This window comes from Sceloporus undulatus, chromosome 2, assembly GCF_019175285.1.
Source record: "Sceloporus undulatus isolate JIND9_A2432 ecotype Alabama chromosome 2, SceUnd_v1.1, whole genome shotgun sequence".
Classification (NCBI taxonomy): domain Eukaryota; kingdom Metazoa; phylum Chordata; class Lepidosauria; order Squamata; family Phrynosomatidae; genus Sceloporus; species Sceloporus undulatus.
In genome coordinates this window covers 140,995,165-141,011,016 of record NC_056523.1, presented here as the reverse complement: position 1 = coordinate 141,011,016, position 15,852 = coordinate 140,995,165, and the positions used below count along the sequence as shown (strand labels likewise).

The 15,852-nt window shown below is 45.9% G+C and overlaps 1 protein-coding gene across 1 annotated transcript in view; it reads right to left on the bottom strand.

The window, feature by feature from the left end:
* Positions 1-15,852, bottom strand: part of XYLT2 (xylosyltransferase 2) — a 44,298-nt gene that overhangs the window by 11,598 nt on the left and 16,848 nt on the right. Inside the window, exons 2-7 of the mRNA XM_042453357.1 lie at positions 9,544-10,015; positions 8,687-8,862; positions 8,018-8,220; positions 3,701-3,781; positions 2,567-2,783; positions 1,148-1,324 (exon numbers count right to left, since the gene is read on the bottom strand). Coding sequence (XP_042309291.1) covers positions 1,148-1,324; positions 2,567-2,783; positions 3,701-3,781; positions 8,018-8,220; positions 8,687-8,862; positions 9,544-10,015 — 1,326 coding nt within the window. The remainder of the gene's footprint in view (positions 1-1,147; positions 1,325-2,566; positions 2,784-3,700; positions 3,782-8,017; positions 8,221-8,686; positions 8,863-9,543; positions 10,016-15,852) is intronic.

The following is a 15,852-nucleotide window of genomic DNA, read 5'->3' as shown; positions in this document are numbered from 1 at the left end:
ACCACCTTTTCATCTTACATGCTCTTCTGGTGCCATTAGACTGATGTTGGGCTGCACCTTCTATCCTTCCTATTTACTTATTTAATTTATATCCTGCCTTTTTTCCACTATGGGACCCAAGGCAGATTTTAATATACATTAAAACATAAGCATAATTTTAAAAAATATAGCATACTCTATTTAAAAAAAACCTTATGCCCCAACCAATTAAAAGCTGAAGGCCTGTTTAAACAAAAAGGACTTTGCCTGTAGGCTGAAAGAGAGCAGAGAGGGGACCAATCAAGTTTCCTTTGTGAGGGAGTTCCACAGCCTAGGAGAAGCTCTTTCCCACATCCTCACCAGATGAGGCTGTGAGGGTGGTGGGACCAAGAGAAAGCCTGAGGATGTTAAAATTCAGACCGCCTTATGCTGGGAGAAATAGTCTTTCAGTTACTCTGGACCTAAGCCATTACTTTTCTGGCTAGTGTTGAGGGGAAACAGAAAAACAGAATATCTGGAAGACCATCCACTGCCTTCATATGCACTAGAAACTCTCTGCACTCACTGACCTGAAAGCTTTCTCTGCCATGCACCTCCACTGCAGTCTTGTAGTTGAAAAGTGTTTGTGTGGGATGGGTGGGACAGAAATGCTACTCTCCAGATATTGTTGGACTGCAATTCCCATCAGCCCTAGGCATCCTAGCCAGAGGTGTGGGATCACAAGAATTTCAATCCAGTGAGTGTACTGGAGGGCCACAGACTGCTCATCCTTATTCAGAGCATCCTAGGTAAGAACTGTGTTCTCAACAGCAGTATTTCTTAAGTTATTTTATGTGGGGAACTGGCAGGGTTTTCTTTCCACTGTGTCAGCGACCAGCACCATTTTTTCATCCACTGAAGACAACTGCTTCTTTCTTTCCTGGAATCTCGCTAGGGATTGACAACCAATGGCTCATGGAATGCCACTTTACTAGCAATGCTCTACAGCACCCAGACCAACAATGCCACTGAGTACCTCATAACAGGTACTGTTTTTCCTAGTTAGAGAACTACCGTGAAGCTCAGAGTGAGAGAGGCTGAGCTATTCCAAATCATGCAGAAGAGGAAAAGGGTGATTGATCTAATTATGAATAAAGCCAAACTGGATTTTGAGGAAAGCTGGAAGCACCTGCAGTCGCAGGAAATCTTGTGGTTTGAAGTCATTCGGTGAGCAGCCACACCAGTCCACAATGTGCTTATACTGGCATTTGCAGCCCAGTTTGCGGTTCCAGTTAGTCACTCGGAGGTTGTTGTCTACAAGGGTCTCACAGGCATGGCTGTTCTCCAGGACAGTGTGGAAAAAGGACTATACATGCACACAAAGAGAGAGCATACACATCACAGTGAGCAAAGTGGCAACCTCCTGTAAGGAGCAACTTTTGCCCTCCACATCCAAAGTGTGCCTTGTTCTAAATCTGACCACTGTTTCGAGGGCAGGGCTTTGAGTGTTGTGCATGCTGTCAACACTGCCACATTCTGAGGCTCCCCACCCATGCTCTAGTCACTCCACAACACTGTTCCTGCACCTAATAGGGCTGCTGTGAATATGAATAAGGAAAACATTATTACTCCATCTGAGTCAGAGAGATGAAGTGTGAACCATTAAAAAAATAACACGGGTGTTTAAGATTTCTAGAAAATCTGCCCCATGGGCCTTTTCCCCTTCTACACTACATCATGATATAAACATTTACTTTATGCATTTTCTTTCAGAAACTGCAATACAATGATTCACAAATGCATTTTTATACAATGCGGAACGTTCCTCCAAGAGAACATTAAAGCAAGAATGAAAGAAAATTATGTATATATAAATTGCATCATGCAATGAGATACTCTGGAGCACAAAATTACTACCCTTGTAAGACCCAGAATGGAATAAATGGCTAAATAACAGGGCCAATTACACCACAGTAGTTAGCTGTGTTCTTCATGTTCTGTTACTCCTTTCCTACACATTGAAATCAAAACTAATAATTATATCTGGAAAGTAAACTTTATGCATTTGTCATGCTATATATTATAAGGCAGGCCTCTGACACCAAATGCTTACCACTGAAAATTCAACTGGAAAGACAGAGGAAGGCAAAGCTAACTTATGTATTTACTTATATCTGTTACATGTTCTTAGGTCTGACTAAGGTATAATAACTGAGAAAGTGGAAAAGAATATTATGAGAGATTTGGCTGGTTTAGTGCCTTGGACAAATGCCAATTAACATTGTTGTTGTTGTGTGTTGTCAAGTAGACTTCAACATATGATGATACTATCTTGTCAATGGTCTTCTTGGCGAAATTTTTTCAGAGGAAGTTTGTCACTGCCTTCCCTTGAGGCTGAGAGACTGTGGCTTGCCCAAAGTCACTCAATGGGTTTCCATGGCTGAGTGGAAATCCTGGTCTCCCAGAGTCCTTGCCTAGCACTCAAACCAGGTTACTGGCTTTATTAGGGACACAACTTAAGAACCTTTCATCTTAACCATGACCACAACCTAGGCTACCATTAAGGATACCCTTAGGTCCCTCTGCCTTGAGTAGCTGGCCAACTCACCTCTGCTGGGAGAAGTGTGTATGTGTAGAACTGCCGCAACTGAGAAACTAGCCGGTCGCTGGTGTAGACCACATATTCCACAAAGCTGCGAGTGAGGGCAAACCAATCTGAACCACCATCCACCACAATGCCCTCTGGAATCTGCCGTTCTCCTAGCCGCCACATGTGAGAGTCACATTCGTGGAAAAGCCGATCTAAGCCCTGCTTCTTGATGAACCTGTGCGTGGATAAATGGCTGAGATTCACTAGAAAACAACAATAGGTTTTCTGAAATACGATCACAGCAAGAAGGGCTCCAGAATACTACACTCTTAGGTGGTGTTGACCTCACACAGTTATGGCCACTTGTGAAGTTGCTTTAAAAATATGGCTCCCAACTAGAGAATGCTGGGTCCTTTATTGAGGGCCTCAGAATTCTCTACCAGAGAGCGCTAGTATTTTAAGTCAGAGTGTAGGTCAGGGGAGTCGACTAGAGCTCAGTAGCAGAGATAAGTTTGTTATTTGTTCTTTTGAAAGGTTGTGTGTATTGCCCTTAATTAAATAAATAAAAATATTTTAAAAAATAATATTGTCCTCAGTATAACCATTCATTTACTTGCTTACCTACCTATTACTTACTATACATATATGCAACAGTTCTCTGGGCAACTAACCATAATTTTTTTAAAAAAAATACACTGAAATCATTGAACAATAAAACTGAAAAACAGCATTAAACGGCAACAGAGAATAAAAACAAATATATACAAGCTAATAGCAACAGGATTATTTCTCAACTTTTACATCCAGAAACATCATTTCCATAAATCAAATTTGCTAGGTTACATCTTTTGAATATATGGGCTTTCCATAAATGGTCACTTACTATTCAGCAACTTATAGTTGATTATAGTTGGGTCTAATAATTGGATTTAGGCCACTGAGATTCACATTAAAAAGAATGAATGGGTAAATAGGTGCCAAAAAAAGCAAAAGGGTAGGCAACAGGAAAGCCTTTCTGTGGAGGATAGTCCAGAACTGTGGTGTCACAACCAATTATTCTGACACTTGCCACATTACATTTGGTGGGAAACTCATTCCTGTCCATAGTTTATTACTGATCTGCTCCCAGAATTATGCCTCTGTGAGAATTACCTGGCATTATCTCTGCCATGAGACTTCAGGAAGTTCTTGTCTCGATATTTAGACAGGAAAGTCACTAACTCCTCATTGGTCCTGCAGGGGGCAGCAGTCAGAAAAGAGATGAGAGACAAGAAAGTTTTTGAAGATGGTCAGTTAAGGTACAATGGAAGAGGGGAACAATGGTTATAATGTGAATAGCAATTAGATAACAATATTTGTAACACTGAATGCTTTATAACAGGATATTGTAACACTGTTAAAATGAATAGATAATACAACAGTGTGAATATAACAAACTATACTAAGGTTCTAGGAATATAAATACAACCTTATCACTGTGGCAAAAATAGTATCATCCAAAAGCTATGAGGGTCCATAGAATAGTGCAATAAGTCAAATAGAATCGGGTACCTGTCAAGAGAATGCAAAAAGTATCTGACAAAATAATTAACACAAACTAACCCTTTCTATACCACTGGACAACTTTTATGTTTGGCCATGATGCTAATAATGAAACTGGGAGCCAATGTGGTGTAGCGGTTTGAGTGCTGGACGATGACTCTGGAGACCAGGGTTAGATTCCCTGCTCAGCCCGAAATCCACAGAGTGACATTGGGTAAGTTACATCCTCTCAGCCTCAGGGGAAGCCAATGGCAAACGTCTGATCAAATCTTGCCAAGAACACCCCATGATATGTTCACCATAAACTGGAAATGACTTGAAGACACACCACCACATGATGCTACTAAAGACTCCAAAACCCATCTGCCTAGTAGCAACTCGTTTCATAATGACTTTCATCTCATGATGCCAAGGTGGAATACAAAATATAATGAAAATCCTAATGGCCCGTTACAGACCGCCTAAAAGCGGCAGTCTGCCGGCACTGCTGGTTGCTCCGAGGGAGCCGCAGCAGCCAGACCATGCGGCTCCCATGCGGAGCAAAAAAGAAGCCCCAAAATGGCGCTTCTTCCCGCAGCGCGGTTATGACGCCGTGAGGCGCCAATCGCACACTTGCAACATCATAAGCGCCGCGGGACGTGCGGACACTATGCGTCCGACATGTAATAATGGCAGCGCCTGTGTGTATAGGGCGCCGCCATTATTACGCCCCGTCACGTGATAGGGGTGAGGCCGGTGTGGACGCTAGGTCCCCGGCCAACCCCTGTCACGTGATGGGGGCGCCTCAAGAGCCCGTGTGTAACGGGCCAATATATCCCAATAAAAAACTCTGATACAACACCACCTCCACCCCCCACTATCATTAACTACAGCTACCTGAAGGAGGCAATGCTTAAACAGATGGCCCTTACCAGATTGTTTAACAAGGCAGTTTAAAATGTCCTGGACATACAAATACTTTTTGACTTGCAGCCAGAAATAATGGATCCACAGTCACTATTCCTCTATGAAGGTGTTTCACAATCTAGGCACCACAAAAGTGAAGGTTCTCCCTTTGCTCTCACATAGTGCATCAACTATACTTGAAGAAGAACCTCTCTCAACAGTTCCAAAGCTAACTAGAACAAAAGAGAGTGTTACTGTAGATATTTGAATCTCAGGCTTTTCAAAGTTTTAAAGGTAACCATCAAGATCTTGTATATAGAGAGATTCTGTAACACTTTTGAGATTAACAAGGTTAGTCTCAAAGGTGCTACAGGATCTCTCTACATACTGATTCTACAAATTAACACAGCTATATCTTTAACTACAAAGACACTGAATTGCACTCCAGAGCTCTGAGGAGTTTCTTTTTTCTATAGTTAGGGGGGATATTCCTGATGGGTTCTTCTTAGGGCATGCGCGCGGCACCATTAGTGCCCTCTTACGTGCTGATGACGTCTGCACGGTGTGGAACTCTTTGGACACTGCACTGTGCGTATGTCATCATGGTGGAGGGCGTGTGGATGGGGCGAGCCATTATGGCAGGGGTAGGCAACCTTTTTGAGCCGGGGGCCGGGTTGCTGTCCCTCAGGCGACTGGGGGGCCGAAGCTGGGGGGTGGAGCTTTGACCCTCCAGGGCGGGGCCACGTGCCAGGGGTGGAGCTTCCACCCTCCGGGGCAGAGCCACGTGCCGGGGGTGGAGCTTCCACCCTCCGGGGCAGGGCTGTGTGCTGGGGGGTGGAGCTTCCACCCCCCAGAGGCGGGGCCACATGCCGGGGGCAGAGCTTCCACCCTCCAGGGCCAGGCCTCCCCATTTTTGCTGGCCCCTGACGGGGCCCAGGCCCCGTCAGAGACCAGCAAAAAAGATGGGGGGGGGCCCTGCCAGCCTGGAGGCCCCCCTGGAGGTCTCAGAGGAGAGGGGGGGGTGGGGGGGGGGTTGGGGGGGGGGTTGTGGGGGTGGGGGGGGGGGGGGGGGCGGGGGGGGGGGTGGGGGGGGCGGGTGGGGCTGGGGGGTGGGGTGGGGGGGGGGGGGGTGGGGGTGGGGGTGGGGGGGGGGGGGGGGGGGGGGGGGGGGGGGGGGGGGTGGGGGGTGGAGGTGGTGGGGGGGGGGTGTGGGGGGGGGGGGGGGGGGGGGGGGGGGGGGGGGTGGGGGGGTGGGGGGGTGGGGGGGGGGGGGGGGGGGGGGGGGGGGGGGGGGGTGGGGGGGGGGTGGGGGGGGGGGGGGCGGGGGGGGGGGGGGGGGGGGGGGGGGGGGAAGGGGGGTGGGGGGGGGGGGGGGGGGGGGGGTGTCGGCAGCGTGCCTCCACGAGCGCCCCCGGCCCCCCTGGGGACCCTCGGCCGGGCCCCCCAGTGATGGCACCGGGCCTCCCCTGAGGCCCCCTGCCGCCCTCGGAGCCTCCTGGAGGGACCCAGACGATGGCCACGGGCCCCCCAGAGTCCCCTGCCGCCTGAGAGCCCTCCTGGAATGCCCCAGAGATGGGCCCGTTGGCCCAAGCAAGGCCCCATTATGCCACCTGGGCGCCCACTGCAGGGCGCAAGAGACGGCCCAGAGGGCCCGCAGAGGCCCCTCGCACCTGGAGAGCCGCCTGGAGGGCAACAGGACGGCAGAGGGAACGCAGGAGGCCCACAGCGTCTGGGAGCCCACCTGGAGGCCAACAAGGGAGGCAGGGGCTCCCAGAGGCCCCTGCCGCCTGGGAGACTCCTGCGGGCAAAGAGACCTGGCAGCGGGACCCTGCAGGGCCACCCTGCGCCCTGGGAACCCTTGCAGGGCCCCGGGATGGCAGCGGGCCCCGCAGGAGGCCAACTGCGCCTGGGAGCCCGCTGGGGGTACAAGAGACGGCAGCACGAGGGCATCCAGGGCCCCCTGCCACATGGAGCTCATGGAGGGTCCCCGAAACGGCAGCCAAGGAGGCCTCCTAGAGGCTGCCACTGCGGAATCCACGCCATCATTTTGGGCGGCAAAATGGCAGCTCACATAGAACCAGATGCCGCTATCGCATTTTTTCACCCAAAATGGCGGGGAAGGTCGCGCGAGACTTCGCTGCCATTTTGCCGCCCAAAATGGCGGTGCCCAGAGCGGCAAAAAGCTGCGACCGGCGGTGGCAGCGGCAACAGCAGCCGGGGGCCAGTAGCCAGGCCTTTGTGGGCCGCATCTGGCCCGTGGGCCGGAGGTTGCCGACCCCTGCATTATGGCATGGTAGGGCTTGGGAGCGTGCGGACATTCCAGTCTCCCAAGCCCTAAAATCGGACCCAGTCTGTACCGGGCCTTAGTGTAACATGGTTCCCCATATGGCCTAGCTAAAATCTTGGCTGTTATATCTGGCACTAGCAGAATCCTCTGACATTTTGAAGAGGAGTCCCCCACACTAGATATTACTGTAATCCAAACAGGAAGGTATCAGAGCCTCAACTACTGTAACCAGATTATTCTCATCCAAAAACATAGGAGCTGATGAAGAAAATGGAACTGAGAAAAGGTACTTTTAGCCAATAAGGCCACCTTGGCCTGAAGTAAGAAGAGCCGATTAAGGAGGGCAGGTCATTTCTTGAAAATCCAGCTAACCTGTCATGTCCCATTTAAACCATGCTCTATTCCTTGGTCTTGGTTGAAGGGCCTTGGTCTTACATTCTTCCAGCATACCAGGAAGTGTCTGGCTTATTCTTCATGTTCTGACCTGCGATCCTGCTTGAACCTTGTCTAGCAGATTGCAAAGCTTGAAAACATTGTTCCTTCCCCCCAAACTACAACTTCCAGATTCAACGAGTTGTATTCTAAAAAAAGCAATTTCTCCAAACCCTGGGTGTCAGGGTGGGGAGAAGCTGGTCTGTCCCTGTCAGTTCAGGTGAGACCTTAGCAGAGATTTGCCATGTGCTAAATGCTCTAAATGCTCACAAATTGTCAGCCAGACCCTCTGCCTGCTGTTTCTTGCTCTTCCCACAGTTCACCTGGTAGGGTAGTCTGTGGCACTGAGGTTGATGTAGTAGTCCCAGGCCCAGTTTGTAATCTCCAGCAGGTCCTTCATGCTGCGTAGGTACATCTTTAGCAAGCTGGCTCCACCCCAGATGGTGACCATACGCCAGGGGGTAACCCGGATGTTGGGATAGTGCTGGGCGAGTTCCACCACTTCACGATGTAGGTAAGTGGAACGCTATAGAGAAGCCGAAATAAGGAGAGGAAATCCTTGAGATTAATTTGGACCCTTGCTTTCTAGAAGTATGCATGACAAGTTTTTAAACTTTGGTCAAACTTTAACAGAAGCTCCAAAACACAGCAATTTTTGTTTGCAAGATTTCTAGCCCTCACAGTTACATACAAATAATTAACAACAACAACAATAATATAAAGGCATTGCATGCTATACAATAAAATAAAACTCTTAAAAAACCCAGACAGATGAAGCTTCTAGCAGTCAATAAAACAGTTTGTTATGTCTTATCCCTGTCACTCTGGGTGTTCCATGATTATGAAAATGTCTGCCTCCTCCACCACCTACATCTGCACAATTTGCTCACTTTTGGTTCAACTCATCCTCCTCATCCTTCCCTGCCATCTACTGTGCTGCCAGTAGCAGGAAATCTTTGCACATGCTTGCCAAGCCCCCTTTCCTCCCTTACCTTGTCAACATGGATGTAGAAGAAATGTTGCTGGTGATACACAGCCTTGATGAGGCGCTTCAGCTGGCGGATGGCTCGCCCATGAACCACCAGCATATAGGCAATCCGAACTGGCTGGCTGACAGAGGCCTGGAGCATTCTGCTGTCATCCCACTGGATCACTGGGCTGACCTTCCCTGCAAAGATCAAGAGAGATCACACACATGGGGTAAGTGTTAGAAATGAGTGGGAAGGAAGTAAGAAAATAAAGGTAGCCATCATAGAAGCGAGGTCCTGAGGCCAAAATTTATTTCAGGTTAGGAGCCAAGAGGTAGGATGGAAAAATGAATAAAAGTAATTATCTTTATTCTGTTGGCCACACAACCAAAAGCTGCTAACATTTATCTGAAGTGTTAGAGATTAATATACAATCCATCACCAAGGGGGGAAAGGAAGGGGCACCTTATCAGCACACCATTTATTTGTATACTGTGGGCTAGGTAAAACCCAGTTTTCAACAAGGCACTTCTGTCTAAATCAGAGATAGACAAAGGCCATTTTCCCAACCCTGCAGATTCCATGATCAAAGACAAAGGCATCACCTTTTCAATAGATTGTAAGGGGCCTTGCACTATTTAACATGTTTTTTTTAAAGTACAAAGAGACTTTTAGTCAGTTGCAGCTTTGTTTTATTTGTTTGTGGTGTGGGTTGCCTTTTTACTGGGCTGTGTGACCTTCACATAATCTTAGGACAGAAACCGATCCCCAGATCCACTATGTCTGCCCTAGCAGATGTCTGTGGAATGATAACTTAAGTAGGGAAATTCAAAGATACATGAATGCAAGCAAGCAAGCAAGCAAATAAATCCAGTACTGACCTGAGAGTTGGCATTGCCGGGGTACAGAGCGTGGCATCAGCTTCCCAGCTTGGTGTAGGCACACCACATTGGCAATCTCCTGCTGACACTGCTTAGTGCTGGCTCTGGCTAAGGCAGACAAGGCGTCTTTGCCCATGATCTCGCACTTGGGAGTGAAGTTGTTCTCAGTGGGTTGAGGTGCCCCTTCAACACTGCCTGTGTCCCCCTGCTGGAAGACTGCCAGCTGACCATCCCCCCTGAGATCAGTCAGGTTCCTTTGACTGGAAGAGTCCAAGTAGATGGGCAACCTGTGCCCAGGCTTGTGCTTCACTGTAACTGCCCTCATCACCTTGGCGACCAGGATTCCAGGACTGTCTTGGCGATTCTTCCATCGTCCATGCTTCCGGTTCAAGCCACCCCGTCTGCCTGCAGAGCTGTCTGAATCCTTGGAGCCTTCACTGTTTTCAAGTAGCTGGGCCTTCTTTTGGCGGGCCTTCTCATTTTTAGACAGAAATTCAAAAGAGAGAGAGAGGAGGGATTAAATCAGGGATTCATCTCCAAGCTATCTTGCAGTGCATTTTAAAGAGCTAGCATCCATCATTCAGTTCTATCATTATTGTTGTTGTTAATTATATAGTGCTATTCATGTACGTGGCACTTTACAAACAATAAAGAACAGGAGCATTTCAAATGCCTGAAGTATCAATGTACTCTACATATATGGGGTATCCTATTTGCAACAGACAGCTGCTTCCACTTGAAATTAAAACAAACAAACCTGTCATCTACATACCTTCTATGACAATGCAGCCAATGCAGTTCTTTTAACACAGGTATAATAAGTGTACTGCCAAGCACTCCCCTCAATTTCAAGTAGGGCTTTTTTACACTGGCTGCAGCTTCTGAAGCCATCTCTCAAGTAGTCTCTCACAAATTAACAAGAAACAGTGGCCAAGCTATTCCAATCCAGGAAAGGATGTTAAGGGAAGTAACAAGGGAAGTTGACAACAGGCACTTGACACAGACTACATGAGAGTCTAATGAAAAATGAGAGATTCAAGAGTATCTCCAAATTCCAAAGATGTTCTTCAATGTGTAGGAGAGCCCTATTCAGAACAAATACATTTCTTTTTATTCCTGGACCTGCAAACCACAAATTGACAGAGTCTTGTTCTTTCACTTCATAATGACTTACATCTCAATTTATTGAGGATTCAGTCTCAATTTATTGGCCCCTCATCTAACCTATCTTTATACTTATACATAATTCTGTGCTTTGGACAACCAGGTTGGTGCTGTAATCAGGGTCACTAGTAGAGCTGTGGAGGCCTTAGTTTCAAATTCTGATTGACCTGTCCTAGGGGTAGTCCCTATCTCTCAGCCTGACCTACTTCATGAAGCTATTCTGAAGATAAAACGGAGTCATGTACACTGTTTTGAGCACCTCAGAAAAAAAAAAGGCAGAATAAAAGACAACAACCAAAAAACAAACAAACAACAACAGCCCAAACACAATGCACATTAAGCTATTTTGGACACTTGAATAGATAGCACTCAATTTGCAATATACTTCCATAAACTCTCCTTGAGGTAGAAAACTACTATTCCAATTATTCAAAGTAAAAAGAGGCTTGCAGAATGTAAAACATAGCCTTGTGCAAATGGAGATGGAAGGTATCGTCAATAAGGTAGCGAGGTACACACACTGAGAAAAATTACAATACAAGCAGGTCTGTGTCAGATGAAGCTAGAGGCAAAGAATCAACATTTTATTCAGAATTGGGGAAATGTGTCTTTCTTACATGAGACCGGCTTTGACAATGCCAAATTAAATCCTGGCTACTGTATAGCTGGGTACTTTATATGTGTATTCGGAGGTCAGTCCCCTGAATTTAATGTGTTTTCTCCTTATGTGTACAAGGGGCTACAGTCTGGCTCTACAGGTTGTGACCATTAGGTACCCACCTTTTCCACTAAGAGCCAGCTGTCTTAGTGGTTTGAATGTTGGACTAGGACTCTGGAGACTAGGGTTCAAATCCCCACTTGGCCATGAAAACCCACTGGGTGATCTTGAGCAAGTCACATGCTAACAGCCTTGGGAGGAAGGTAATGGCAACCCTTCTTTGAACAAATCTTTTCACGAAAATTTCATAACAGGATTGCCTTACGGTCACCATATGTCAGAAATGACTTAAAGGCACACAACAAAAAACCCTCTTGCACTACATGGATCTGGGGAGATAACTTTCATTCCATGGCAAAGGTGAAACCTGAATCAAAGAGCTGTAAGTTTAAATGCCTATCTACTGGACCACACTGGTTTTCAAACCCTCACAAGTCTCCCACAGTACGCAACATATCCCACATGAGTGACCAAGGAAGGACAATTCCCACCAAAGACATGTTTACCTCAGGTCATGTGGCCTGGTGACTCCCCTGCCCCAATTGTTTTAGGCTTTGGAGACACAACTGTTTTTTTCTGAAGTTTTGGGACAGGGCTGTACATGGTCTGTTTTACAGAGCTAACAGTTAATGGTCTCTATTCAAGCTGGTTTTACAGCTTCCCCTAGTGCCTTTAGCTGTGCCCTGGGAAAAGTCAAAAGTAATCTCAGAAGAAAGTTCGCAAAACCCGTTCGTGCCTTCATCCATTACAAAACTACACTATTAACTGACATATATTCGTAAATTATGCTAATCAGCACCAAACATTTTGCTAGACCTCAGGGGATGTTATGGTCAAATATTCTATCCTTGCACAATAGAAACAGGGACCATGTATCCATTCAGAAGTTGTTGAACTGCAACTGTTATCTACTCTCATTAATGGCTTTTCTGGCCAGGACCAGTGAGAACTGCAGTCTATAAATATCTGGACTAGTGGGCCACACATTTTCTAGCTCTGCTGTGTCTCGGAAGAAAATTCACATTCCTGTTCTTTATATGGCTGCCCTAATATAACACTACTTATTTTATTTTCTGCCTCCTGAACATTCATTTCTTGTCTTCACAAGGTTTTCAAGTGTTATCTTCCTTTCTTCTTAATGCGGAAGCAATGAAAACCAACTAATACACACACACACACAAACTAGTCCCCAGAACCAGTGTTTCTGAAACTGACACATACTTTGGTATTTTGGAGAATATTTTGGTGCAACTAGTGCACTAACTAACTTAACAGTGCCTATGACAAAGTAATATGCATCTGCCAGTACTACTCATGTCCAAAATGGTTCAGTGATTTTTTTTTCTTCAGACTTGTTAAGCCTAAATATTAAGCCAGATGAAGGAGGGGCTGCAATAACAATGAGCTGAACTTTCCAGCTGGGGGTTCCAGATAATCAACTACATCATTTTCCAGAATATATCTTCCTTGCTTCCTCCCACTTTCTCCATTGCTTTTCCTCTGCTGAGGAATTCAGTCCTCACTCCTCATCCACCTATATCTGGTTTTAACAGCTTTGGTTTTCTGCTCCTTGGTTTCTTCCTCCCTAGTTTAGTAAACTTCAGGGTGTTCTTGGGCATGCTGATACCTCCATCTCACATGCTAGTGGCCTCATTTTGGTAAGAATTCTGTTGGCACTCACCAGCCATGTTTGTTATCAGAAGGAGCGATAGCTAAGCATCATTCATTTTAGTTAACCATCAGCAAATTAACCCCCTCTCCACCGCTCCCCAAATTTAATTTAGAAAACTTCATTTTACAGTGTGAAAAGACCCATGCTAACTTTTAAAAATAATAATAATGCAGTGTGGCTCTGCTCCCATAGCACAATGACTCACCATGGTGAAAACACTTCCTACAATCCATTTTTCTTTGTACTGTTTACAGCTTTTCCTCTCCAGTGCTAGAGGAGCAAAAATGCTCTCTCACACAACAAGGCTGGCTTCTCAGCAGTGAAGCTGACTGGATCTGACACAGCTTTCAGGCTGACCTATGGTCAAGTGCACAACTCCATTCTGTTGTGCAAGATGCAGGGAAATAGATACTGTACATTTATGGGAATACAGAAAATATGCTTTCACTGCTCTGCCAGAAAGCTTCCTCTCTCCTGTATTAAGTTTGTCCACCACTGAATTGAACCAGGGCTGGCTTCTACAATGTGCCCATCACAATCTTCCAATTCTCCCCATGTTTGCTTACAAGAACAGGCTTATCTTAGTAAATTTTAGAGTCAGCAAAGCTGTTTGACTGGTTTAGGAATACCTGGGGGGATTCCAATGTTTCATATTTAGGACTACAACATATCAGAGTCAAAAATGAGTTTACCTGAAGGAATGAGTGAGAGAATCCACTTTTATACAGCAATCTTCATTAAGATCTCCTCTGTTATATTTTGGCCAACTATTTGTTTTATGTATTGGTTAATTTATATCTCTACTCTCCTCCAATGAGCCAAAGGCTGAGAGGACTCTATCAGAAAAACTACTACAGAAAATGTATCCTATGTGCAAGATCTATTACACCCACCTACCCTCTACAAAAGAGCAGAATTTCCTTCTTCACCCAGGACCACTAAGCCAGTAAGTCAGGGTTGGGAAAGGTTTGTCCCTCCAGATACTGTAGGCCTGCAACTCCCATCAGTTTTAGGCCAGCACAGACAATGGAAAAATCATGGGAATTGCAGTCCAACATCATCTGGACTGGATGGCCCTTGTTGTCTCTTCCAACTCTACGATTCTATGATTCTATGTAAGAACAAACCTTCTCAAGTCCCAGCAAAAAGTGTTACTTAAATGAGCATCCAAATACATAGGGTTTTAGTTGAACTTCCAATTACAGTACACCACCATCATTACATTTAAAAATAAGCTATTTGTACTAGTAAAACATCAAGACAGGGTGTATAATCAAAACAGTGAATTTGTTTAAAAATAAAAATGAAAGGACAAGCTCCATTTGATCTTCTTTGTTTTTGACCTCTCTGCAGTATGACTCTGATGGTAATTTTCTCAGCAGGTCATAAATAAGCATATTTTGTTGTTGTTCCGTGTCTTCATTCCTTACTTATGGTGACCCTAAAGCCACAATGCTATCACAGGGTTTTCTTAGCAAGATTTGTTCCAATACAGTTTGCCTTTGCCTTTCTCTGAAGGTGAGAGTGTGTGACTTACTCTAGATCATCTAGTGGCTTTCCATGAATGAGTGGAGATTGGAATCCTGATTTCCAGAATCCTAACCCAACACTCAAACTATTATACCACACTGGCTCTAATAGGCACATTTGTTGTGTGCCTTCAAATCATTTCCAACCTATGGCGACCCTAAGGTGACCCTATCATGGGGTTTTCTTGGCAACATTGTTCTGAGGAGGGTTGTCATTGCCTTACCCTGAGGCTGAGAGCATGTGACTTGTCCAAGGTCACCCAGTGGGCTTCCATGACCGAGCTGGGAATCTAACCTTGGTCTCCAGTGTCGTAGTCCAACACTCACACAACGCTGGCTTTCTTACCCAGTAGGAAATCAGTGCAGAATGATAATGGACAACTGAACGGCAGTTAACCTCCCCATCCCCCAGGGAAAGCCTCCATTTTTTCTAGACTCATTTGCAGATGACAAGCAGTCAATGGAAAAGCCAGCTGTGAAGCTGCCTCTTCCAGACAGTACTAATTAATTGCTAAAGTTATTGGGGGGGTGAGGGGAGACAGGAAAAGGGATGAGTCTGGTGTAATATATACTATAGCTATTTCCATCTGAAAGAAACTGTACCATGAATGCTGGGACAGCAAGTAGGACAAAGCTGCCATCCCACTCCAACACATTTTTTATACTCTGGGATGTGCTAAATCTAGCATGCTATCATGGCATGGCTGGATCAGTTTTGAATTTGTGGCATGTGTTTCAAAAGCATTTTCATTCCTGCCCCCCACAAAGTATTTCTATATCACAATGACTGCATTAAGTCTGGTCGAAACTACATAGCTTTTAATAAGCAATCATCCTAGCAGAAGGAAAGAAGAAAAGACCAGACTATTTTTGGACGCAAGAGAAAGTCTGGCTGTGGAAATTAAGGAGGGTTCTGCAGAATATGGAAGGAAGAACAGGAGTAGTCTCCTCACATAAGCATGCTGGCTGCCAATGTGAATCAGGCACTCTGCACCCTTTATCTATTCACACATACAGGGCAAAGGCTACTGCATCAAGTACAAAACTTCCCTACCAACTGGGCCTTCAATCTCAAGAGACAAACCAAATCCATGAAAGTTCAGCAACTTTTTTGTTCAGACTCCTTTCACAGGCCCTCCCCATCTCTGTTCCACACTGTGCAACAGCCCCCTCACTCTTACTTTGTTTATGGATTGAAGAGATTGAAGGCGTGTAAATGCCTTTCT